The sequence below is a fragment of the Podarcis cretensis genome (assembly GCF_951804945.1).
Source record: "Podarcis cretensis genome assembly, chromosome: 13".
Lineage (NCBI taxonomy): Eukaryota > Metazoa > Chordata > Lepidosauria > Squamata > Lacertidae > Podarcis > Podarcis cretensis.
The window spans coordinates 37,126,757-37,153,544 of record NC_137182.1 but is presented as its reverse complement, the minus strand read 5'-3'; the positions used below and the strand labels follow the sequence as shown (position 1 = coordinate 37,153,544).

General features: G+C 45.8%; 2 protein-coding genes across 2 annotated transcripts; one reads left to right on the top strand and one right to left on the bottom strand.

Moving 5' to 3' along the window:
• The first annotated feature begins 6,134 nt into the window (after positions 1-6,134).
• Positions 6,135-18,163, top strand: LOC307201934 (trans-1,2-dihydrobenzene-1,2-diol dehydrogenase-like). The gene is made up of 7 exons (XM_079951482.1): positions 6,135-6,431; positions 9,576-9,687; positions 10,922-11,085; positions 14,755-15,007; positions 15,123-15,247; positions 16,789-16,939; positions 18,008-18,163. Exons 1-7 carry the CDS (start codon positions 6,342-6,344, stop codon positions 18,145-18,147), a joined length of 1,035 nt encoding a protein of 344 aa, XP_079807608.1. The 5' UTR covers positions 6,135-6,341; the 3' UTR covers positions 18,148-18,163.
• A 1,134-nt stretch (positions 18,164-19,297) lies between these two features.
• On the bottom strand, positions 19,298-26,543 carry RPL13A (ribosomal protein L13a). Its single transcript, XM_079951483.1, has 8 exons — positions 26,452-26,543; positions 24,834-24,906; positions 24,256-24,321; positions 22,393-22,494; positions 21,321-21,406; positions 21,056-21,115; positions 19,771-19,893; positions 19,298-19,422 (listed from the first exon to the last, which is right to left on the bottom strand). The coding sequence occupies exons 1-8, from the start codon at positions 26,464-26,466 to the stop codon at positions 19,336-19,338; spliced, it is 612 nt and encodes a 203-aa protein (XP_079807609.1). The 5' UTR covers positions 26,467-26,543; the 3' UTR covers positions 19,298-19,335.
• Positions 26,544-26,788: the final 245 nt, after the last annotated feature.

Sequence of the window (26,788 nt, the reverse complement as noted above, 5' to 3'; positions counted from 1 at the left end):
TATAGAGAATATCTGTTTATTTTATCAGGAGGTATTAAGGGCCGCATAAAATGCAGCCCCTGGGTTGTAGGTTGCTTCCCCCTGTGGTTTATAACATCAACGTTATGGAGTGTAGATTGCAAAGTAGTATGAACTGCATCCAGTAGATTGGTCTCTCTCTCTCTCTCTCTCTCTCTCTCTCTCTCTCTGTGTGTGTGTGTGTGTGTGTGTGTGTGTGTTTATATAGCAAATCTCTAACTTCCAAGATGGCAGTTTGGTTTAATAAGCTGAAAAATATCCAATGCAACCTCAAAGATTAGGCCCCAATTAAAATTAGCCATGACAAGCAATTTCCATTGAAAGCAATGGGGCAGATGTTTTTTTGTTGTGACTTTAACTTGCTCCATTGTTTTCAATGGGACAGGCAGCTCTGTGTGCTCTCTTAAGTTTACACAGAAGCAAGTCCCCCTTACCCAGTAAGTGTGCACAGGGATCACCATCTCACAAGTAACTTCAGCTAGTTCGAGAGCCTAGAAAAGTACTCTGCAAATTTCACATCCCTTTGATTTGAGGGTACAGAGATCAGTGGAAAAAGGGGGGCATAGGATTTGGGGAAGGACTAGGACTGTGTCTCGGGGGAAGAGCATCTGCTCTGCCTGCAAAAATATTTAAAATCCCAGGTTCATTCCTCAGCATCTCCAGGTAGCACAGGGAGAGGACCCCCACCCCCATACTGAAACCCTGGAAAGTAAACACTACTGAGCGAGACGGACCAATAGACTGACTCAGTATGGTTATTAATGTCAATACTAGCTTACTCAGCAGTTAGACAGGTCACCCTTTGAAAAGCATTTATGTAACAGCACACAAAATGGAGGAGGAGGAGTTTGGATTTGATATCCCGCTTTATCACTCCCCTAAGTAGTCTCAAAGCGGCTAACATTCTCCTTTCCCTTCCTCCCCCACAACAAACACTCTGTGAGGTGAGTGGGGCTGAGAGACTTCAGAGAAGTGTGACTGGCCCAAGGTCACCCAGCAGCTGCATGTGGAGGAGCGGGGAATCGAACCCAGTTCACCAGGTTACGAGTCTACCGCTCTTAACCACTATACCACAAGAGGTGCCGGACAAAGCTGTTTTCAGTGCTTTTTCCCTGGGCTGCAGGTACAACAACAGTGTCAGTCGTTCAGCATATTTTTTATGGAACGGTGTGAGCCAGGCTACACCATCTGAGCCTGTAAGATTTCATCCCAGGCAACCAATTTGGGTGCTGGCAAGAATTTAAGAAGATTAAAGAAAGGAGCTATTGTAAGATTAGGAAGAAAGTTGCCTGGGGATCTCCATGCAAAAAGTTTGAGATGACAAAGGTGGTGGCAATCAGAAAACGCTCCATTGTATTCAACGGGACTAGAATAGGATTGTGCTGTGAAAAATTAATATTTCAATAGAATAACATGGGAAAACACCTAGAATAATGGATTAGGTTTTGGCTATTGGGACACAATGGCCTCTGTGAGGCCAGGTGTCACAGTCACTTTGCAAAATTGCTGAAGGCAACAAGCTTTGGCTGTCTAGTGTGATCAGAGAAGAAACAGTCACACTATAGATCAAAAAGGCTTGGCTTTTATTTGAGCTTGTGTAGGTGTGGGCGGGGGAACAAGATTAAGGGAAGTAGAAATAAATAGGTCTAGTTGTAGATCAGCCTTTGCCATCCTCCCCCCCCCCCCCCGATGCTTTAGACTACAGAGCCCAGCAGCCCCGATTACAGCTCTCAAGGTGTTTGGGAATTGTAGTCCAAAAGATCTTGAGAGCTCTAGTCAGCAAGGATATGTTTCTAATAGAATCTCTCAGTACACACCTACAGAAGCACAGTGGTACTACCTCAGGTTAAGAATTTAATTCGGTCTGGAGGTCCGTTCTTAACCTGAAACTGTTCTTAACCTGAGGTACCATTTTAGCTAATGGGGCCTCCCGCTGCTGCCGCCGCGTGATTTCTGTTCTCATCCTGAAGCAAAGTTCTTAACCTGAGGTACTATTTCTGGGTTAGCAGAGTCTATAACCTGAAGTGTCTGTAACCTGAGGTACCACTCTACTGCAGTCAGCATGAGCAGAAAACACTGGAAACTTTTGAATGCTGCAAAGCTGGAAGGGAATACAGTGGTACCTCAGGTTAAGTACTTACCGTAATTCGTTCCGGAGGTCCGTACTTAACCTGAAACTGTTCTTAACCTGAAGCACAACTTTAGCTAATGGGGCCTCCCACTGCTGCTGCGCCGCCGGAGCACAATTTCTGTTCTCATCCTGAAGCAAAGTTCTTAACCTGAAGCACTATTTCTGGGTTAGCAGAGTCTGTAACCTGAAGCGTATGTAACCTGAGGTACCACTGTACAACACACCATGGCTGCCACACCCACAAGGCTCTCTGCAGCATACTTAAAGTATTCTCAAGACACCCACAATTCCAAGTTTCGTTTGGGAGGAAATAATGACTGTTCCTAATGATCCGTCCTAGGATGCAGATCTCATTGAACTCAATGGAGATTGCGTCTGGATAGCAGAGCAGTTTTAATCAAGCCAGTTTAAAGGCAAAGTTTGACACAGGCTTTACACCCTGGGTGTTGCAAAATGCATCGCTGCTGCCAGGAAAACAGATAGCACCTGAAATAAAAATTAGCACCCCATTTTTCCAGGGAGAAGGTTGACAAAACAACAAGGGAGGGATTAAGAGATAAAATCTTGCAACCACCCAGCTTAAGAGAGCGGGTGTGGAGGAACAAGGAAACAAAAGACACAAATTGCTGGCGGCCCAGTAAGTTACAGTGGTACCTCTGGTTAAGAACTTACCGTAATTCGATCTGGAGGTCCGTTCTTAACCTGAAGGTACCACTTTAGCTAATGGGATGTTCCACTGCTGCCGCCAGGCGATTTCTGTTCTCATCCTGAAGCAAAGTTCTTAACCTGAGGTACTATCTCTGGGTTAGCGGAGTCTGTAACCTGAAGCATCTGTAACTTGAGGTACCACTGTACTGCAGTCAGCTCAGTGTTGTTGGGCTCCGCTCACTACTATGAATTTCAGGAGAATTTCAAAATCCGCATTGCCATTATTATCCTAATTGCTGGAAACTTTGGGAGTTGGGTCCTGTTTCTGGGCTTCCCATGGACATCTGACTGGCCAAAGTATAAATAGGATGCTGGACTAGATGGGACATTGGCCTGATCCAGCACGGTCTTCTTATGTTCTGACTAAGGGGTGCACCTCTGCTCACATTGCTTGCCAATCCCACCTACCCCTCTTGCAGAAAAAAACAGCTTTATCCAAAGCTTTTCAGTTGTTCGAAACTACCATTTTGAAATCAACAGTATCTGTGTGATGACAGCGTTACATTTTTATGTATATAAGAAGGTTAGACCAACCAAGTTGTTAGGAAATAGTATGCAGAAGCTTCAGAACTCTTCATCAAGCTAGTCACAAAAATGACCAAATGAGAGACATAAAAGACAACCCTTCTAGGAAACAACCATCACTTTTTACCTAGAAACCCTATCACAGCTTCCTCAGATCTGGGGGTGATGAGAATAATGGCATTAATGGTGCAGGAAAAGCAACGCACATCACACATGCCTAGAGGCAAGTTCCTCACAATGACTCACTATATTCCAAAGCTAATTCCTCTAATTAAAAACAGGTTCTAGGATGCCTGGGTTTCATGGGGAAAAGGGAGTGTGCAATGCAGAGGCGGAGCTAGTTGCTGTGCACCCGGGGGTGAGACGAGCCATCCGCAGGGGCGGGGCAAGCATCCCGGGGGGGGCAGCGATGTCACCCCCTTCAGGGATGACACCTGGGGCAGACCACACCCCCTCACCCCCTTTCTCTGCCAGTGGTGCAATGAGCAGGGTTAAGAGGTGCATCAAGCATCTTCACTGCACATGCTCCCTCATATGCTGAAAGCACACCTCTTTACCGTGGCCTTTGACTGTTAAGATATTTTTGTGGTACCCACTTCTTTTCTCTGGAGGTGTTTTCTTTGCTTTTATAATTGTATATAAACTCGTACGTTTGTTTTCAGTTGTATGATTATGTTGCTGCAACCAGCCCTGGGATGTTGCAGGAGAGGACAGGTAACTGAAATGGCGTAGTAGACAAATAGCCTGAGAGACAGCTCAAAACAAAAAATTATGGAAACGTGGGATAGATATAAGATATATGTTCAAATATACAGTAAGGGTTCACGATCTGTGCTAGCATTCGATTGACTTTGGAGACAGATTGAGTTGAGAAATAAGATCAATGGTACATATTGATATAGGAATGTCTTAGATAAAATGTGAAGAAATTTATAACAATAAGAGTACATTCATTTGTAAAAAAGGAATATACAATGGGATTGACAGGAAGTCCAAAGTGTTGGTACATATATGACTCTGGAATATTTCCTTTCCCCCCCTTTTGTATATTATCCTTGTATATAGTATAACAAGTCCTGTGATGTAATAGGATAATGTTTATTAATGTAACATAAGAATTATAATAAAAAAATAAAAAAGAAAGCTAATTGAGTGATTGATTGATTGATTAATTTAAATTATTTATCTCCTCTTCCTTTCTAAAGTGCAGAGCAGTGTACAATTAACCCCACTAAAATTTATTATTATTATTATTATTATTATTATTATTATTATTATTATTATTATTTTATTTTCACTTATTCGTAAGTTCCCACCAAAAAGTCTCAAAGTGACATACAGATCCATGAAACACACACAAAGCTTAAGAACAATTAAAAACAAACACATTATCCAAATAGCGCTCATTCAGTAATATTGTAAGAACAAAGAAAGATGAGAGAAAGGAATGACAGAAAACAATGAAACCCACAACTGTGCAAATAACTAGGAGGGCACAAGAGCCTGATTAAATGGCAAAGTTTTCACTACCCTCTGAAATGCAAGCAGTGAAGGAGCTGTGAGAGAGAGGAAGTTTCGCAGGGTGAAGATTGCTGCCTGTAACAGACACAGAACCTAAATAACAGGAAACAAGCTTTCGCCAGCATCACTGAGAAAAAAGCTTTGTCAGTTGATTTCTACCTGTTATGCAGCTCTGTGCTGTCTGCTGAACTTAGCCGCTGCCCAGTTTTGCTGCCTGCTGGGAGCCAGTAATGGACAGCTGGGTGGGGGCGGAGATGCTTGCTTGAACTGTGCAAAATGTCCACTGAACCTCAAAAATCAAGGGAAAGGGGCTGTAGCTTCATGACGGAGCACTGAGAGAGATGGTCCATGTTTCAGTTTCTTACATCTCCATTTACAGTACAGTGGTACCTCGGGTTACATACGCTTCAGGTTACATACGCTTCAGGTTACAGACTCCGCTAACCCAGAAATAGTGCTTTAGGTTAAGAACTTTGCTTCAGGATGAGAACAGAAATCGTGCTCCAATGGCGCGGCAGCAGCAGGAAGCCCCATTAGCTAAAGTGGTCTTCAGGTTAAGTACAGTTTCAGGTTAACTACGGACCTCCGGAACGAATTAAGTACTTAACCTGAGGTACCACTGTAAAGAATCTCAAGCGCCAAGGCTGGGGGAAGGGCCCAATCCCACCCTCTCTGAATTCCTGAATAGCAATCAGGTTCAGAATTGGGGGTGGGGAAAACTGTCAAGTTTTGGGTTCCCTCAGTTTCTCATTCTCTCTCCCCCCCCCCCCGCCCCCAATCTCCACATCAGGTTTTGGGGTTTGTTTGTTTTTTAAGTCCGCATGAAAATTCACCAGCATTTTCGTAGGAATTTCTCCCAATATATATATACATGGTTGTATGCAACGTTGCCTAATATACAGACATTTGCAGAACAATTTCTGCTGATGTGATGCAATTTTTGAACGTTATTTTCATGAATTCTTGCAATTCTTATGGACCTTTGAAAACACTTTTTTTTTTTGGCACACTTTACCTGGCATGGCAAAATTCGGAGAATTTCAAAGGATGCCTTTGTTGTTTCGGAAAGTGCAGATTACACAGATTTACCTTGAAATGGCCCGTACTCAAAATAGACCCTACCAGGCTAGATGGATCAGTGGCCTGACTCAGTATAAGGTAGCGCTGGTCATGTGTTCACCCCACGCGCTTGCCCTGAAAAGCCAGGATTCCTCCTCCCTGTCCTGTGCATCACTGCCTCATTCCTCTTCTCACCTGCGCGAACACTTCTGGAAGTAGGCAAGCAGGCCTCTACCTGCCCTTGGGCTCCCCAGCCTGCCTCTTTACGCTAAGCCTCAGCCCTCTGTGTGGGCAGCTGAGTGACAAACTGCTGCACCCTCCTGAAGAAAACAGGCAGAAGGAACAGCACCTCTCCGCCGCATCGCTTCAGGAATTCAAAATGGCTCTCCGTTGGGGGATCTGCTCTGCTGGGAAGATCAGCCACGATTTCATCGTGGCCTTGAAGACTTTGCCAGCAGTGGATCACAAGGTTGGATAACAGGCCTGGAACAAATGGTGTGGGTGGGTGGGTGGCATGGGGGCACAGGGCAGCCAAAACCAGATTCTGTCACACTTTGTGGATAGAATTGCCAGCTTTCTTCTGTGAGAGCTTCTGTGCCATTAAGAGCTCCCTGTCGCTAGAAATGTAGCTGGCAAAGCTTTCCCTCCCCATGCTAGAAAAGTGAGGGGCCTTAGCTTTGCGGTGGAGCACGTGGTTTTTGCAGGCAGAAGTTTCATCTCTGCTATTGCCAGTTATTATTATTTTTTTAAAAAAAGATTCTCATGTAGTGATTCTGGAGAAAGAATTACTTTCTGGAGAAAGACCTGGAAGAACAGCTGCCAGTCAGAGTAGAGAACAGTGGGGTAGAGGGACAAATTGCCCCATTTTCTTTGAGGGGAAGCTCAAAGCTAGGATAGGCTCCCTGCCTGGAACCCTGGAAAGCTGCAGACAGTCAGTGCGGACAATACCGAACGAGTGAGGTGGACTAGTGGTTTAACATGGTGTAGGGTGGTTTCTCGTGCCTCAAAAGCCCCTGCCTTCTCTGTTTCTGCTTCACAGGCAGATGTTAAAAGACACAGGTGTCCTGCCATAAATTAAGTGTTGACAATGAGAGCGAACGTGGCGCAGTGGTTACAGCAGTGTTTCTCAGACTTGAGTTTCCCACTGCTGTTGGACTACAACTCCCACCCTCCCTGACTACTGGCCCTGCCAGCTAGGGATAATGGGAGTTGTAGTCCAACAACAGCTGAGGACCCAACTTTGAGGGGGGAAACTGGGTTAGAGTGTTGAATGGCTCAACCATAAAGCTTACTGAGTGTCCTTGGGCCATTCATGGTCTCTCAATCTCTATCTCACAGGGTTACTGTGAGAATAAAATGGGGAGGGGATTGCCATGCACGACGCATTTAGCTCCTTGGAGGAAAGGTGGGGTATAAATGTAACTTAAAACCAAGAAGTGCAGGGGTGGAACCCCCAACAGCAGTTGTATTCCATTACATGATGGGCTGCTGTTCTCCTGACCTGCCATTCCAGGAACCATCACTTTCTTTGACTGCTGGTGCTCCAGTCTCGGCCACTTTGCTTCCATAAAACACTTTCTATGTGAACCTGTATGCATGGTCTGTGTGATCTATCAGGGAGCTGCCTTGTACCAAGTCAGACCACTTGGTCCATCTAGCTCAGGATTGACAGGATGGACATGGTTTGGTCTACCAACCTGGTGCCCTCCAAAACACCTGGAGGGCACCAGGCTGGCAAAGGTTGGGCTAGCCTGTCTCCACTGCCTAGAAGCAGCTCTCCAGAGTAGAAAAGGTTACAAGGGAAAGAGTCACAACATTTAGCTGCAGTTCTGGGTAGTAGTAGTCTTCTTTTAACTAACTGACAAAAACAACAACAACAAGCAGAGCACGACTGCCACTCCTTCAAGAGAAAAGATGTCTTCATGAGAAAAGTGCATTTTGGGCAGCCACCCAAGGCTACACCCCCAGTTTCAGCTAGCATCAGCTAAAAGCTCCCAAGTCCCTATCTTTTGCCTTTGAAAAACTGCCAGCTGTTATTTCTGCTGCCTCTCTTCTTCCTTCTCTCAGCTCAAGGGCGTCATCTTCTTCAAACTCTGATGAGTATCTCATTCAAACAGACAAAACAAAACACAGAAAGATTCCAAATGATCTCCTCCGGATGATCTGATTACTAAGCATTCATCCTAATTTGCTTGCACAAAGCTTCCACATAGGTTAGATGGTGCCAGTTTCTTATTAAGCACTCATTCTTATTTGTTTGTGGGGTTGTTATGTGATAATGAGCAATCATCCTGATCTGACTGTGCAGCATTTATACATCTCATTGTTAAACATTTGTGCACGCCACACTTCTCACTCACTGTGCCAGCCTGACAAGGCCCATCCACCTGCCCCTGATCCTGGCATTTCCCTGAAGCTTAGAGACACATGTTTTAGTTTTGCAAAGCTGCTCCCTCTCTTCATCACCCACCCGGGTTCCTGGGTTTGATGCATGCAGCCTTATACAGATCCCACTTCACCTCAGGTAAGCATGAAATCCCTCCTAGGAGCCACACCTCGAGATTTGGGATTTGTCGGAACTTGATGCGCATTACAGCCAAATGCTGCAAAAAGATCTAACCCAGAAGAGCAGCTGTTCCCTGCTTCTGTACTCATAATCACTAAAGGGCATTATCATCACTCACATGGGTTGAGGGTGAGGGTGAAAGGCACCATTCTTTATATTGACTTTTGAAAGGGGCATAGCTCAGTAGGCAGAGCACCAGCTTTGCATGCAGAAGGTCCCAAGTTCAATTCCTGACATCTCCAAGGAGGGATGAGGGAAGAGGTCCCTAAACTCAGTGGCGAAGGAAGGCTCTTCGGCACCCGGTGCGGGGTTTTTTGGGGGGGGGGCAAACCACCCAGCGGTGCATGCACACTGCCGATATGGACGGCACTCAAGTGACGCCCATATGGATGGTGCTCGAGCAATGCCCATAACAACGGTGCCCGTGCACCCTCAGCCGCCCTACAGTGAGTGTAGCCCCCGGCTGGCTGCTATTTTGACACCCCCCCTCAGGGTGACACCCGGGGCAGACTCCCCGCCCCTGCCCCCTCCTTCCTATGCCCCTGCCCTGACTGAAACCCTGGAGCCGCTGCCTGTCAGTGCAGACGATATATATATATTTTTCAAATAAATTTTTATTGTTTTCTTCATATGATCCTTTTCCCAACAATTCTTATTATCACAATATAAACCCTTTGACTCTGCCGAGTCTTGACTTCCCTCCCTCCTAGCTGCTGGTATATACATCACATACTTTTTGCGTATATTATTATCATAACTCTACTAATTTACATTGAAGGTATTATTCCAGTCCTTCTAGTGTCTTTAAACTTTTATTGTTCTCCTTTAAATATTCAATGAATTTATTCCAGTTGTTGTCAGTGCAGACGATATTAAAGCTAGATGGACCAATGCTGACTAACTATATAGCAGACTCCTATCATTCTTGTGATGGTACGAAAAGTGATCAGCTTGTAACTTACTTTGGCATTCAGTTACAAACTAGGGTGATGTGAGGCTCTGTCGTTCACGACCTCTTGTCTCATAGGCTGGCTCTTCCCTCCCCAGGTAGCCGCCATCGCTTCTCGAGACCTCAAGCGCTCTGAGGAATATGCCAAGCAGCATAATATTCCTAAGGCCTACGGATCGTACGAGGAATTGGCGGAGGACCCTGACATAGGTGAGGCGGATGGAGCTTGGAAAATCAGCCCAAGTGGTCATGAGTGGGGAAAGGGGAACGAGATGTGATCTTCTCAGGCAGCTTCCCCAGCTTGATGCCCTCCAGGTGTTCTGGATTATGCCTCCCATCAGGCCCAACCAGCACCCACGCCCAGAGTCAGGGATGATGGGAGTTGTACCCATCTTGAGGGTACCAAGTTAGGGAAGGCTGTTCTAATGGAATCTGGATTTCAAACTAGAAACAGCTTTCAGACAGGAAGACATCAGACGCCACCCTCTCTCTGTCCCTTGTACACATCTCTCAATGACTCTGCAAAAGAACAATAGGAAGCTGTCTCATACCAGGTCAGACTGCTGAGCTTGCTTAACAACGGCATTATGTGTATCTTATGTGTATTTTAATGCACTGAATACAGTGAAAGATTATGAGGCATAGGGGAGTGGTGTGTGTGTGTGTGTGTGTGTGTGTGTGTGTGTGTGAACTTAACAGCACTTAGCTTATATTTTTTAGTTGCTATTTGTTGGAGTTGTTAATATTGTTTTATAGATTATAAATGTCGATTTGTTAATCACATAACATTACTTTTGTTGTCATTGTGACGTTTCGCTTATTTTCTGTTAATAGTGTTTTACAGGTTGCAATCATTTTGTTGCAGATTTGTTAATTATTTTATATGATTTATATGAAGAAGCTGCATGGAAGAACTGTGCTATGAGGAAAGAGCAGAGCAGAACAGAAGCTAAATGTTCTGCACATGGAGAAGGGAAAGGCCATTCCGCCTCCCCATGGACAGATTGCTAAGAGGCTGAGAAGACAGTGAGATGCTGGTGGCTCAGTTGGGAAGGCTGTGTGGGCTGGATCAGGCCAGGCCCATAGGCTGCTATATTAAACAGACCCCTATATTAAACATACTCCAGCCTTCTCAGGATCTGGAACCCAGCCAGAATAAGGAGCAAAACTCAGATTCTTGGTTTCCCTCCAGTGGTTTCATAGTGGTGGGGTTCAAGTTACCATGGAAAGTCCCATAGAAGCTTTGCCCACTAATCCCGGATCTTTGAGGGGTTGGCCGCGATAGTTAGTGGTGAGGGAATGCTCTCTACATTTGCTCAAAAACACCTTTATCATTTCACTAGTTTCAGGCCACAGAAAACAGACTGAGGTTGAGCCTACAGGTTTTGTGGCTAAATTTTTGCTTTCATTTTCTGCTCCCCATCTGCTGGGATCCCTCTTTCAGACGTAGTCTATGTGGGGTCGGTCCATACCCAGCATCATGCACTCGTCCTCCTCTTCCTCCGTGCGAAGAAGAACGTCCTGTGTGAAAAACCCATGGGCATGAATGCAGCAGAAGTCTGGGACATGGTACAAGTGGCTAAAGAGAACAATGTGTTCCTCATGGAGGTAGGCAATATTGAGGCAACGTGGGAAGCAGTGTGATACAGCAGAAAAAGAGTGGAGACTGTCTGCAAGATATGGGTTCAAGTCCTATTTCTGCCTGTTTATTGAACATTCATGCTGATTTGCTTGCACAAAGCTTACACAGAGGTTAGGCTACATCTGGTCTTCATTGAACATTCATTTTGATTGGTTTGCACTGAGGTTATATGGCAATGAGCACTCATCTGATTTGTTTGCCCAGTGGTTCTACATCTTTCTGTTAATCAGTTGTTTATCCCACAGTTTTTACTACATTTCTGCATCACTTTCCTAACTGCAAGAAGTCCTTTTTTAAAAAATTAAAAAGTGGATTTGTCGTACAAGAGCAACAGAATATTTTAATCCACTTTCATTGTGTAAAACCTAAATTTCTGGTAAACAGTTGAATCCGTCCAGCAAATTACTGACAGTCTAGAGGTGGCCTTTCTAGCTAATTATGGTTTACTGTGAATGAGCACTATGCTATTGCACATTCCTCCCCTGTTGCAACTGGGAAGCCTTAGTTTCCTGTTACATCTCAACCAAGGATCATGGTTTGTTTGATGATTGCTAGCCAATCTTAAAGCTGTGGTTTGTTGCTGGCGTTTGCCGATACTGGCTTATTAAAGGTAAAGGTAAAGGTACCCCTGCCCGTATGGGCCAGTCTTGACAGACTCTGGGGTTGTGCGCCCATCTCACTTAAGAGGCCAGGGGCCAGCGCTGTCCGGAGACACTTCCGGGTCACGTGGCCAGTGTGACATCGCTGCTCTGGCCAGAGCCAGAGCCAGAGCCGCACACGGAAACGCCGTTTACCTTCCCGCTGGTAAGCGGTCCCTATTTATCTACTTGCACCCGGAGGTGCTTTCGAACTGCTAGGTTGGCAGGCGCTGGGACCGAGCAGCGGGAGCGCACCCTGCCGCAGGGATTCGAACCGCCAACCTTTCGATCGGCAAGCCCTAGGCGCTGAGGCTTTAACCCACAGCGCCACCTGCGTCCCCCACTGGCTTATTAGAAAGCAACAAATCACAATCTCTGGTAATGGGAAGACTGATAAACTGGTAACAGGTTCAAGGCTCTTGTGTTAATTCACATGGCCCTATACAACATGGGCCCAAATTACCTTACAAACAGAGACGGCTCCTGGCTGACATATAATGGGAGGGATTTCTAAAAGGTAGGTGTCACTATGCTAAAGGTTCGATTCTTGCATTGTACGGAATGGACCTCCCGATTAGATGATATTTACAGAAGGCCCTGTAGATCACCTGCAGAGCATGGTGATCAGCTGAATATATAAGGGATGAGATTCTCGTTTAGATATGTAGCTACCAAAGGAATTGTGGTTAACTGCTAGCAAGAGAACACAATTAAGCTGCTCTGAGCAATGCAGGAACCAGAGTTGTCCCCACCGATCATCTTCTGGCTACACTCCCATAGAGATACTGTGCAGCAGGTAGAAATTCAACAGGTGCAGCTCTCCCTTATGATTGCAGACATAGTGAGGAGGAATGTTTTGTCTGCTGAATGTCAGCAAACTGGCAGTCTAATAAATGTGGCAAGCTTAAAGTTTTGCAAGTCGCGAGCTGACATTGCAACCTTTACCATGTGAACTCTGGGGCAAGGTCCTGGCAAGACTGTTAGCAGTCTGGGCTGTCACTGATTTCCAGTCACATGCTGCTAATCCTGCACATTTGCTTTTGTAGATCTTGACTCCAATAAACCCATATATATTACTGCACTCCCTGCTCATTTTCTCCCCAGCCTCCTGCATTCCCTCCCTCCTTGTTCTTCCAGTTCATCTCCCGCCTTAGGCAAATAGGTGAGCGAGTGTAGCCAAATTCCACCTTTTTATTTCAATTTATAACACACCCTGAAGTTTCAAGCCCTTATGATTGCCAGGATAGAATTGAAATCGGTATGAGGATTCTCCAACTTGGATAAATAATGAAAAGAATGATTTGCACATTCTACATTGGAAGCTAGGGACGCGGGTGGCGCTGTGGGTTAAACCACAGAGCCTAGGACTTGCCAATCAGAAGGTCAGCGGTTCGAATCCCTGCGATGGGGTGAGCTCTCATTGCTCGGTCCCTGCTTTTTCCAACCTAGCAGTTCTAAAGCACGTCAAAGTACTAGTAGATAAATAGGTACCGCTCAGGCGGGAAGGGAAACGGCGTTTCCGTGCGCTGCTCTGGTTCGCCAGAAGCGGCTTAGTCATGCTGGCCACATGACCCGGAAGCTGGCTCCCTCGGCCAATAAAGCAGGATGAGTGCCGCAACCCCAGAGTCGGTCACGACTGGACCTAATGGTCAGGGGTCCCTTTACCTTTTACATTGGAAGCTGCCTTATACCAAATCAGGCCAACGGTCCATCTAGCTCAATATCGTCTGACTGACAGTAGCTGTCCAGGGTTTCAGGCAAAGTTCTCAACCAGCCCTATCTGGAGCTGCCAGGGATTGAATCTGACCGACCTTCTGCACTCAAGGCAGACACTCTGCCACTGAGCAATGGCTCTTCCCCAAATCCTGTTCTTTAGTACGTTCACATGTTTGAATTACTCTTTCTTTTCCATGCATCCCACTTATTTTTTCAGTTTTATCTCCTGCCAGTTACTACACTATACTGGCTCTCCCTAGCCAGTCTAGTGCTTTATTTGCTGGATTTATAAGCCAATGGGCTTTTTTGTTTTATTCTTACCTAAAATTGCAGTAGGGACGCAGGTGGCGCTGTGGGTTAAAGCCTCAGCGCCTAGGACTTGCCGATCGAAAGGTCGCGGTTCGAATCCCTGCGGCGGGCTGCGCTCCTGCTGCTCGGTCCCAGCGCCTGCCAACCTAGCAGTTCGAAAGCACCTCCAGGTGCAAGTAGATAAATAGGGACCGCTTACCAGCGGGAAGGTAAACGGCGTTTCCGTGTGCGGCTCTGGCTCGCCAGAGCAGCGATGTCACACTGGCCACATGACCCGGAAGTGTCTCCGGACAGCGCTGGCCCCTGGCCTCTTAAGTGAGATGGGCGCACAACCCCAGAGTCTGTCAAGACTGGCCCGTACGGGCAGGGGTACCTTTACCTTTTTAAAATTGCAGTGCACCTAACACATTAAACCATGGGTAGGCAAACTAAGGCCCGGGGGCCAGATCCGGCCCAATCACCTTCTAAATCCGGCCCGCGGACAGTCTGGGAATCGGCGTGTTTTTACATGAGTAGAATGCGTGCTTTTATTTAAAAAGCATTTCTGGGTTATTTGTGGGGCATAGGAATTCTTTCATTTACCGTATTTGTTGTTTTTTTCAAAATATAGTCCGGCCCCCACAAGGTCTGAGGGACAGTGAACTGGCCCCCTGCTGAAAAAGTTTGCTGACCCTTGCATTAAACACTAGTCACTGTGGAGGGGCAAATAAATAAATAAAAAATTCAGAAGATTCACCTGCTTCTCAGCCTTCTCTTAGTTTTACAGTTTGCACCAGGCATTGCCCACACACGTTTAAATATCTTAAGGACTAGAAACTTGGTTTGCTGAGACACTTGTTAGTATGACACACTGGCTGAAGTTCCTGAAATTCTGAAACACTGCATGGAATGCCAAATTGTTCTTCATACCCACTCCCTCTTTCTTTTCCCGAGTGGAAATGCAGGGTATAACTTAGCCTCCATCTCTTCCAGGGCTTCTGGACAAGATTCTTCCCTGTATCCGAGCAGATCCGCACTCTGCTAAGTAAGAAGGATCTTGGGGACTTGAGGGTGCTTCGAGCTCAACTAGGCTTTCGGATGGATGACATCCCAAGGCTGGTGGATAAGAAACTGGGTGGAGGCGTCATTCTGGACTTGGGCTGCTACCTCATTCAGTTTGCATCGATGATTTTTGGGCCTGAGAAGCCACAAAGCATTACGGCCTCAGGGTTCCTACTTGAGTCAGGTGAGGCTGCTACAGTGGGGTGAAGAAAGTGGAGTTTGTGGGAGCCCTAGGGCTATAATTAATGTTTGGGAGATATGGATTAGTGCTGCATCACATCCTTTTCTGTGCTTCCCAGGAGCGGATGAAACCGTTGGCATCGTCCTCAACTACTCAGGGAACCGGCAGGCTGTGCTTAATTGCACCATGATGATCGATCTACCAGGAGAGGCATTAATTGGGGGAACTGATGGGATCATCAAGGTACTTGGTTAAGTGGTGGGCAGATGCTTGACTTGTGAGGTGGGCTTTGTTTACTTTACGAGAAGCACAAGGTCCACCGACAGGTACAAAATGGAGGCTCGGGTGTACAAAATGGTGGTTCAGCGAGACGGAGCCAGTGGCCTCCTGTACTCTGTGATCCATACCCTGGGATAGATATGCTATAAAATCTGCACCTGGGTTACTTCGAGATGAAGAATTTTAAATACCAAACTTCAGGGAGAACAGGACAGACACAATTTTTGTTGTTACTATAGATAAGCTAGTAGAAGTTGGAAACCCATGTGAATTTACTGCAAATCATATAGTAGGATGCCATCTCCAGTCTGCCCACCCATAGCATGGAATATTGTGGATTCATAAATGGCGAGTGTATTATACATGATGGAGATGAGGAAGATGCGCACTTACTTTTAAAAACTAGGATTACTTACTTCTCTATCAAATTTTCCTCCCAAGACGGCATATATAGGCCTGCCCCTCACTACTTTTAAAGTCACAACAACCCTGTGAAGTAGAACGATGATGCCCAAAGTCATTTAGGGAGTGTTGTGGCTGAATAGGGATCTACACCCCACTGGTCATGTTGGAGGGAAATTATGTCCAAATGGCAAGGACAATGAAGCAGAGAGAGATTTTAGGCTTGGGTAGAGTTCCCATAGAATTCAAGCTGCCAGCCAAATGGCTCTCTGATTCATAAGTTGCATGCCATGAACTCGCTAGGTGACATTAAAGGTAAAGGTAAAGGTACCCCTGCCCGTACGGGCCAGTCTTGACAGACTCTGGGGTTGTGCGCCCATCTCACTTAAGAGGCCAGGGGCCAGCGCTGTCCGGAGACACTTCCGGGTCACGTGGCCAGCGTGACATCGCTGCTCTGGCGAGCCAGAGCCGCACACGGAAACGCCGTTTACCTTCCCGCTGGTAAGCGGTCCCTATTTATCTACTTGCACCCGGAGGTGCTTTCGAACTGCTAGGTTGGCAGGCGCTGGGACCGAGCAGCGGGAGCGCACCCCGCCGCAGGGATTCGAACCGCCGACCTTTCAATCGGCAAGTCCTAGGCGCTGAGGCTTTAACCCACAGCGCCACCTGCGTCCCTTAGGTGACATTAGCAAGTTGCAAGTCCTCAGTGTGAGCCGCCTCACCCGACTACATGTATAATACTCAGAAGTGAGAACTCCTCAAGCAACTGCAACACCCCACAGACGAGGGCAGGCCCCTACCAACCAAAGGGCAGCAATACCAATACCAATTGTGTTTCTGGCAATTCTGCCTCTGAGCAGCAGCGGCTTATGTTCCCCATTCACCTCACAGAATGGCAGTGAACCCTGATTTCTGATCCACACACATGGAACGAAAATGCCAACCGGGGCAACTTCCACTCCTTTCTCCATTTCTGTTGGAATTCTCTGACACCCTTAGCTGAGACTGATCAGGGAGATGGGAGTCTGATTCTCACAGAGTTGGCAAATCCCAGAGCTTCTCTGCTTTCCATCAGAAAATGCATGCTGCTTCTCTTTCTCTAGATCCCCAACCACATGAACAGCCCCACAGTCATGTTTCTCAAAGGAAAGCGGTGGGAATGGCCCCTGCCAACTTCTCCTGAACCGCTGTTCTTCGAGCACGACATTGGGCTGCGATACGAAGCTGAACATGTCCGGCTGTGCCTACTGAAGGGTAAGGCTCCTGTGGAGGTGGTGTTTTTGAGGAATGTGAATAGCTTAACCAGCGAGGGCAACCACATGTCTCGAGGAGGGCTGGTCCTACCATTAGGTCAGGTGTGGGGAACCTTTGGCCCTCCAGAATGTTGCTAAACTACACCTTCCATCTTCCCAGACCATTGGGCTCTGCTTGCTGGGGCTGATGGGAGTTGAAGTTCAGCAAAATCTGGATGGCAAGATTCCCCCTAGCAACATTAGAGGTAAAGCGAGCCTTCAAAATTTTAAATTACATGAAAGGACAGCAAGTCATTAGTTATTTAATGTTTTATTGTTGTTGGAAATTTATTGTAATACCAGGGAGGGAAGAGGCACCTGCAGGATATATTATATATTTTTGCCTCAGGTGCCAAAGTAACAACCTTGGACACTATATGCCCCTGCCCTGCACTTTATGGGGTGTGATTGGCTGAGGCAGCATTTGCTGCTTGGCTCAAAGAAAATCTATTGGGCGCCTCCTCTTCCAAGCATCTCACAAGCAGCACATGCAAGGAAAGACCTCTTGTTACTCAGAGGCATACCGGCCCTGAATCTGGAGGCTTCATATAGACATCATAGCAAATCCCCCTCTGTCCACTAACACTGCTTTCCTAAAAACTCTGCCATAAATGTGATCCTATATAACTTGAGAGTAGTTTAGATTTGTGCTAAAACAGGGATATCTATTAGCTTAATCAAAACAAAAAAATTCCTTCCAGTAGCACCTTAAAGACCAACTAAGTCAGTTCTTGGTATGAGCTTTCGTGTGCATGTATCTGAAGAAGTGTGCATGCACACGAAAGCTCATACCAAGAACTAACTTAGTTGGTCTTTAAGGTGCTACTGGAAGGAAATTTTTTGTTTTGACTATGGCAGACCAACACGGCTACCTATCTGTAACTATTAGCTTAATGAATGTCCCATTTCCTACATCGTTATTACAGGCCCAGGAAAATGTGCATAGAATTGCAGTGTAAATCTACTTTGAAACTCAGACCTCAGAACTGTACCTATTAATCCAGGTTCAATTAACCTGTCTTTTATGCAGGTTTGAAGGAAAGTCCTGTCATGCCTTTACACGAGAGTGAAATCATAGCAACCATCTCTGATGAAGCACGAAGGCAAGTGGGTGTGATCTACGAACAAGATCGGGTCCAATGTATCAACCAATCTGAGAGCAGAAAATAAAATTTGCACTTTTTTTTGTCAGAAAACATTCTAGTACCTGAAGAATGGCTGCATTTATGAATGCTGTTGAGTACTGTCTGGGTGAGGACATGGAAACTCGTCTACCTGGAAAACAAATTATCTGAAAATGTGTCCAGGATATATTCTCCCTGCATCTACTGTTGTTTCAAAACACCTAGTTAATGCATGCCTGTTAATTCCTCAAAGGGATGGCATGGAACTCAGGGGAGAAATGGTCATCCCTTCCTAATCTAGTTACTCCCATTGTTGGATGTATTCTACAAGGCCATAATTAGCATTTTGACCGAGAGGATGGGGTAAGAAGTCATTTTTTTGATTTAAAATATTTATCTCCCGTTCCTTATTGCCAATACTCACAACCCTAGTGGTATTCTCTCTAATGGTACCTAAACAGAACATTTATAGAAAGGGGGGGGGGGGCTGAGATCTTTGGTGCAGGCCTAAAATGAGCATGCCAGCAGAATCAAAGGTGATGCTAGCAAATTTGGTTATTGGAGGGCCAGCAATTGAGAGAGATGCAAGTAGGCCAGGCATGGCCAAACTTGGCCCTCCAGATGTTTTTGGATTACAACTCCCATCATCCCTAGCTAACAGAACCAGTGGTCAGGGATGATGGGAGTTGTAGTCCCAAAATATCTGTAGGGCCAAGTTTGGCCATGCCTGAAGTAGGCCAAACCTGTTAAGTGTGACCTAAGTAAAACAGTTCATGGCTTGGAGCTGAAGTTCTTTCTGATGATTAAGACTATTCTCATACTTAAGACGGGTTCAGCAGTTGGCAATCCTACTGTCAAAGCATAAAGAGACTTGTGTACGGCACAAGGCCAAAAGACGGAGGGGCTTACAGGACTGAGCACCAGATGAGAAATAAAGTGTCAGTCAAGCAATTTTTTAAAAGTGACTAAGACCAATACCCCTTCCATTGTTTACCTCTTATAAAGCAATCCAACCCATTCATAGAACTATGATCTCCCAAGTGCAGCAGTTCCTCTGCCAGAGAATCAAGAACCATTTACTCACACCAACGCCTCTTTTCCCTTCAACTCCAGTCCACTGCAGAAGAGAATTTGGCTGTAGCAATTATTGATCGGCTAACTTAAAAGTGATTTTAAAGCACAGACACAAAACCAAGAACCTGTAAACTATATCATTTATTGTGAATAGTTTTATTTAAACCAGAATGCCGTAATGTTTCAAGATGTCTGTATATTTTGCAATCTTGCCCTCCACATTTTTCTCTGCCTGCTTTTGGAGTTTCTACAAGAAAAGAAAAGAAAAGAAAAGGTAAATTCATAGGTAGGCTTTGTAAGAGTAGAAGAGGTCTGATGTTAAGAGAGCACAACATGTACACACAACTTTACATACAGATGGAAGACAGACAGTTGGGGGGAATTAACCAAAGTTCAGCTTAGGTATCTTCAACGATCTGAAGCCCATTCACCTGCTGGAGTGGCATAAATAGACACTCTTGCCTGTAATAATAATCTAAAGGTTCTGGTTCCCCCTCCATTTTTAAATTAAAAGGGGGAAGGGAAGGAGAGGGGTTCCTTTCTCCACTAAACCCAGAACACTCCCCACAATAATTATGAGTTCAGGCTAACTCACCTTCAGTTGCTTCTTCTTTGTGTAATGAATCTTGGCCTTTGCCTTGCGCTTCTCCTCCAGGGTAGCTGTGATGGCTTGGTACTTCCACCCAACCTCATGGGCAAGGCGACCCAAATAGGCAAACTGTGGTTGGGAAAGACACATATTAACTTACAAGCCTCCAGCACTGCAGAGTGCTGTTCCAGTGCACAAGATGTCGCTGCCCACACACAAAGTTGGGAGCTACCTCCTCACGCACCCCTTCTTGCCTCTATTCACTGAATCCCACACAGCAACTGCATGAAGGCCTTTCTCCCAACCCACATGCTATTGCCCACAGAATTCCGCTTTCAATAATATTCCTAGGGAGACTATTGGCTCTGTTCCTAGCACTTTCACCACCAGGCAAACCCTCCATCCAAGCCCTGAATGCAGCACACATTATAAACAGGGATATGGAGCCTGTTGCCCTCTGGTAGTTGTTGCTCCAACTCCCATCAGCCCCAACTAGAGCGACAAGGAATGATGGGAGTTGGAACGCAACAAAATCTGAATGACCCCACAGGTGACTCCTTAAGAGCCCAAATTCCTGCTGCACACGACCTGCTCTAATTTACATATGCCTTGCTGCTTACCCAAAGGCTGTTTGGCCCCCACTCAAAGCACAAAGCTCCACCTATGAGGGGCTGGTCTCAGATGGTAGTGCATGAAGAGTTGTGGTCTCATGGTCTTGAGACTCGAACTAATGGTGGAGTGTCATCATCACTGACCAGCCAATAGCAGCAGGCGACACTTGGTGAGTGCAGTAGCTAAGGCCATCTTGCCAGGAACAGTCTATTAAGGCTGCTTCTGATAGGCTGAAGCAAGCACCAAAAGAAACCAGTTGCATAGGGGACAAGGCAGGTTTGACCATGACATGAGGTTTCAAGATGATCACATGGAGAAAGAAAGCTGCCATGGGTCCCATTAATAGACTAAGGATGCTCCCAAATTCAGAATTTTGTTCTTAAATACTATTTGTGGGGGCTTCCAAAAGTAACATATAAAGCTTATTGTGAGTCAGTCCATTTGCTCCAGTATTGCTGCTCTCCAAGGCCTCAGGCTACCTCTCTACAAAACTGCACAAGATTTTCAACTGGAGATGCCGGAGGGTGAACCTGAGGCTTTACGCATGCAAAGTGTATTGCTCCAGGTCTAACTTGGGGCCAGGGGCGTTACAGGCCCTCCCCCAGAAATGTTGGCAAACAACTTTGTGTGCCCCTCATTGGAGCTGTAAGACGTCTGCTAAAAAAATGGTAAAAAATACCTTGCGTGTGGGCTTGAGGCGAACTACTTTCAGAGCTGCAGGGACCACCATCCTCTTGCGCTGTAAAGAGAACACATGTCCCATTAAGCAATATATGCAAGACAAAGGCAACTGTGAGCACTCCCAGAGGTGCAAAATCTGCCTCAGCGTTTGGAATTTTTTTCTCACTCTTCAAGTCAAACAATGTAGGTATAAGAGAAACATCACTGACAGAACAGGATCAGGAATAATGATGGCAAAGCACCAAAGACAGAAGGAAAGTTACCTTATCGTAAGGAGGAGGGATGCCATCAAAGACCTTCAGCCTCTCCAAGGCAGCCTGACCCCGTTTGGTCTTGTGTGGGAGCATTCCTGCAAAGGGAGAGGAGATGTGAAGAGGCTGAAGGAGAAACAGAAGAGCAGTACGTGTCCTCTAAAAAGAAGCGTGAAATTTAGAATAAAAATTTGAGGGTGGGTTATATACATATGTCAAGGAAACAAAGAACTGCATAACGTTTAGAAGGCAGCCCTGTATTGGGGTGTTTTTAATGTTTTTCTGTTTTATATATGCTGTAAGCTGCCCAGAGTGGATGGGGTATATATAATAAATGTATTATTATTATTATTATTAACACCAACAACTTGCCTCTTTAGGGCAAATTCTGGAAATGAACACCCATTGGGATGTATATACAGTACTGACCACCCATTATTAGGGTAGCTTTTAAAAAACTGATCTTTGCTAACTGCAATATAAACACATGAGTGGGCATTGGAACATAGCTATCCACTGGATTTCACACTTCTCTGAATACTGTGGTAATTTGTAGCTCAGAACACATCAAAATACACAGAGAACTCTGTATTTTGAGAAAACACACATTAAATATGTACAGGCAGTGAGTGATCAGTTTAGGAGTGTCTGATATGTGCATGACCACGCACGCTGAACCTGGCAGGGACCCCAAAACATCACGAAAGGGGGTGTTTGCAGGCTTTTCCAATGGTGTTTCAAATATACTCATTCATTTCAACGTGTGGTGCCTTGGAATATAACCCCCATGTAAATTAGGACTTGCCTGTATCTAAGTGCATGTGTAAAAGACAGATAAAAATTCACGCATTCAACACAGAAATGGAAGCAAAGAGACCCATGAGTGAATATGTGAAAAAGACACAGATTAGAAACGGTTTCATATTAAAGTCTTAACATGTTTTAGTAAAAGTGGTAAAACACAAATTAGTAGAACTGTTGATTCCCACTGAATACTGATTTGTGAATATACCATGTGATGGGCACGCCCCAAGACGTTAATTTATCTTCTTGGTCAGATAAAAGTTGTTGAGAATACACCTACCTCGCACTGTCCTCCAGAAGATCCGGCTAGGGGCACGGAAGTGGTAAGGACCACGGGACGGGTTGGTGTTCATACGCTTACGGAGGAAAGCAAGGTACTTCACTGGGAGAATGGGAAGAGAGAATGGCACGGTTAGAGCAGGCTGGCAAGAAAGTTACCATGAGCACAAGGCTGGCAGATATGCAGTCATATATATACTACTTACCTAAGCATGATGGCTATCAAGCCAGTTTGCAAACTTTCAAGACCCACCTACTCATTTCTTGTTGTCTAGAAACTATGTTTACACTGCCTCAGCTTAATAACCACAGCAGTCAGAACAGGCCCCGCAAAACGTAATAGCCTTCAGGTCTTCATGCAGACCACAGGTCTTACAGACTCTATGATTTGTACAAGAACAAGGCATGCTGACGAGGAAATATTCTATATCAAATTGATACCAAAGAGGCAGAACTTGCCATGAGAGGCGAGTGGTGGTCTCAGATGGTAGTGCATGTCAAGTTATCTCATGGCCATGACACTCGAATTAATGGTGGAAAAGCATCATCACTGACCACCATCGCACCCATCCTGTTCCTCAAGCCAACACCATTGCACACCGATGAGCAACAGTGGCAGTTACGACTGGCTAGCTAGTCCACGACACAGTATCATAAATGTGCCAACGGAAGCTGGCAAGAATGACAACAGAACAATTAAAAATGTTTTTAGATGTTCTCAATATCTGCAGATGGTTTTAAATTGTTCGTAAACATTTGAAATATGCTCTTAAATGTTAATAATAATTAATATGCCGCCCACCCGACTGGGTTCCTCCAGCCACTGTGGGCAAGTTCTAACAAATTATAACGCAATACGACACCAAACCCTGGATTTCTTTGGGAAATAGGGTGGGATATTATTATTATTAAAGTTATAAGCTCAATGCTATGTATTTTGGGCAAGAAGGAAAGCCAGAATCTGAATTTATGCAAACATGAGACTTGCAGAGATGGTCAGTTGGCACAACGCTATTTCCTTCCTCTAGACCTGGCACGGGGAGGGTAAAGAGCTGAGCAGTCCACCGTTAACTGGCTCTTTGTCCTCTGGAATTCTCATTATGGAGTCCTTACCAGGTAGCATCTACATCTGACCCAAAGCGCCTCTGCAGCTATAATGACTAGAGAATTACTCCATTTAAAAGGATCAAGGGAAAGACCTATTTGAAACACCGGAAAGCTGCCACAGACAATATGGAATTAGATGAAACAATGGTCTGGAGCTTGCTGTAAGGCAGCTTCCTAGGTTTATCTCTGATCCCTAGCTATTACTTGCAAGAAAAAAGGTCTTCAGCTACATTTCATATAAATGCTATTGCTTTCTAGTGCGTCTTCTTGAAGACTCAAGGATCACTGCCAATCCTCCCATTTGAGGAAGCATACACATTCCCCAGTAAACAAAAAAACCCACTGGGCCTCATAGTATATAATGCTTATGCTTCAAACCTGTGAAGTCAGTACTACTTGGTCTCTGTAATAATGCCACCTTTATTCTACACCTGGGGAGGTTAACTTGCAACATTCAAGATACTGCTGGACTTGAACTCCCATCAGCTCCAGTCTACATGGCCAATGATCAGCGATTATGAGAACTGGAGTCCAACAACATCTAAAGAACCACAGGTTTCCCAGCCTTGTAGGGGATAAGATTGTTCAGCCTCAAAGACTGAAGGATTGGCTATGCTTGTCTTAGATGGAGACTTTGCTTTATTATAGGCTTGGAGAAACATTCTGTCCACAACATAATGTACTTTGAGAGCGAACAGTAGAACAAGAATCCTAGCCAGACATTTAGACAGATTTTAAAACCTGCTATGGTACTCACGTTTGTTACGGTAGAAGTTGCCGGATATGTTGATCCCTTCACATCGCACAACTACCACTTTGCGCCCTGGGAAGGGGAGGGGAAAGAGTGCAAACTTGAGATTGTGTCCTCACCACAGAGCACAGGCTGGATACTAAAGTTCAGAAGAGGAACTCAATACTTTCACAGTTCAGAACATACCATGTAGCAAGGTTAATAGCGTTTGGGGAGTAATAGCAGAACCCTGGTTCCTTTTCGTCTGATTCTCCTACTTGGCATGCACCCCCAAGTAAATACCCCTGAGGGAATGTAACCCTCAAGAGAGAAAAAGGTTTATCATCCTCTCCACTAGAAACTATGCTTCTTAATTTGAAAGGCCACGTTCACTTTGCAGTCCTTGGAGAAATCTAAGTTGGAAGCACTCCCAGAGCAAAAGAATTTGCTATCACAGTTGCAAGACTCAAAAAACAAACATCCTCACCGACTACTCCAAAGCATATCAGAAAGAGCTGAATTGTTAGCACAGAAAACTGTGTATCCTCTGCCTGCCAGTAATACTCAGCCGGTTGAGCCTCTTCCCCTCTGGAACTGAATCTTACCCAGCAAGACTTGCTTAGCCACAATGGCAGCCAGACGACCCAGCAGGTGGCCACGTCCATCAATCACCAATACCTGGAGAAATAAAAGAGTTTTAGTTGGGGGCCATGTAAGCTGATAAAGGAAACAAGGGGAGAGCAAACAAAGAAAATATTTTATTAGTCCAAGTAAATGTTAATGCTACGGCAATAATAAAGGTCTCTTGAGTGAAGCCATGGGGTTTTCCCAACCCTTCCAAATCAGCAGAGGAAGTGTCAGGGTTTATGCTTGGCTTACTTCCATCCATGATGTAACCAAGTCCTATCACACCGCATAGTAGTCTGGTTCATATTTCCCAGCCAAGTACCTCTGCATCCTTATATGCCAGTTCTCTTCTGCATAGCCAAACTTACTGTGAAAGCTGTGATTCTTAAAATATTGCGCCTGCTGCTGCACTAGGATTTTACCTTATTGGCTCTTCCTTTTCACCCACACTAGCTTCTTATATAGCTGTACAGTTAGCCCCACTTTGTATAAACCCTGAGAACTTGTGTAACAAACTATAACTCTCTATATTCAGGTAGGTAGCTGTTTTGGTCTGACACAGTCAAAATGGATTAAAAAACTGTCCAGTAGCACCTTGTAAGTGTGCATGCACACAAAAGCTTATGCCCAGAACACAGTTAGTTGGTCTCTAAGGTGCTACTGGACAATTTTTTAATTTATTATAATCTTCTATAATAGCAAACTGGTGGAAAGGAGCAACAGAAATGGTGACAAAATGAGAACTGAGCTGGAGATATTGGCTTGCTCAGAGGCACTACACCATTTCAGATGCACAAAGGCTTGAGCATGGGAAGAGTGGGGCAAGGAGAGAGAGAACAGGGAGGAAAATGATATACGGTATCCCGAAGAAGACTACAGGTTCCTGACTGGGATCCTGCACAGAAGCACTCCTGCTGGAAAAAGACGTGCTGCCACATTTAAAACAGAGAGAAAGAGATTGTGGTGGTGCAGAGAGCCGCTGCTCGTAGGAGCCCCTGTCCTTTCACTCCAGATGAGCAAGACTGGCCTGTACCTAGTCATTTTTCCTTTCTTTTTCATACCTAGCCTACCGATTTACATTTAAGTATTAAAAAATAACCTTAAATGATTATATATTGCCGTTGAACACCCCGATTCTTCCTTCCATTCAACATAAACCTGAAAATGTCAAGTCCTCCGTAGATGTTGCTTCCGATTAAAGAAGAAAAAAAGAAACGTGGTGATGGGGGGACGAGGCCCGCTCGCAGGAACCATGCGGTCCATATGTATCCCCATCCAAGTGGCTAGTCCGCGGTGACGGGGAGCCACTCCACACGGGCGCATCATCAGCATGATTTACCCCGTCCGAGGCCGAGGCCCCGGCCCCGGGTCAGGCCCCGCACGCAAAGGCGGCAGCCTCGTCTCGCCAGCCAGGCCGCGCTTCCCTCCACGCCGCGGGCCCCCCCGGCCTCCTCCCCACCAGCCGAAGGCAGGGAAGGAGGAGGCAGGATGCGGCCCAGCACGAGGCTCGCCGCCCGCCCGCCCGCCCTCCCAGCGGCCTCCCTGCCCGTTAACCTCCGAGAAAAGCAACCGAAAACCCCTCAGAATCAGCCGCACCTTGGGCTCCGCCATGGCTGCTCCTCGGCGGCCGAACGAAAAAGAGGCTCCGCCCAGCGCACGCCGCGGGGTTACCCTTTCCGGCTGCTACCGAAAAAGCTCAGAAAGCGCAGGGGCGGAAATGACGTCGACGGACAAGGCCGCGCTGCGAAGCCGACAGTGTGAACGCCGCCCTCGTCGGCCGGGCTTGATGACGTCGAACGCAACCTCGCCTCTCGCCGCCTTTTGCATACCTATGTATAGTATTGGAGCAACCGCCGCCATTAGACCGGGAGCGAGGCGCCTTTTGCTTGGGCCTCATTTTCCCCACCCTCAACTTGTTGTAACGTATTAGAGC

Coding starts and splice junctions, on each gene's coding strand:
- LOC307201934 (XM_079951482.1), top strand. CDS start 6,342: ATGGCTCTCCGTTGGGGGATCTGCTCTGCTGGGAAGATCAGCCACGAT. Junction 9,688..10,921: donor GGCGGAGGACCCTGACATAG/GTGAGGCGGATG, acceptor TCCCTCTTTCAG/ACGTAGTCTATGTGGGGTCG. Junction 15,248..16,788: donor GAACTGATGGGATCATCAAG/GTACTTGGTTAA, acceptor CTCTTTCTCTAG/ATCCCCAACCACATGAACAG.
- RPL13A (XM_079951483.1), bottom strand. Junction 24,322..24,833: donor GGCTAAGCAAGTCTTGCTGG/GTAAGATTCAGT, acceptor TCCCCTTCCCAG/GGCGCAAAGTGGTAGTTGTG. Junction 22,495..24,255: donor CAACTTCTACCGTAACAAAC/GTGAGTACCATA, acceptor CCATTCTCCCAG/TGAAGTACCTTGCTTTCCTC.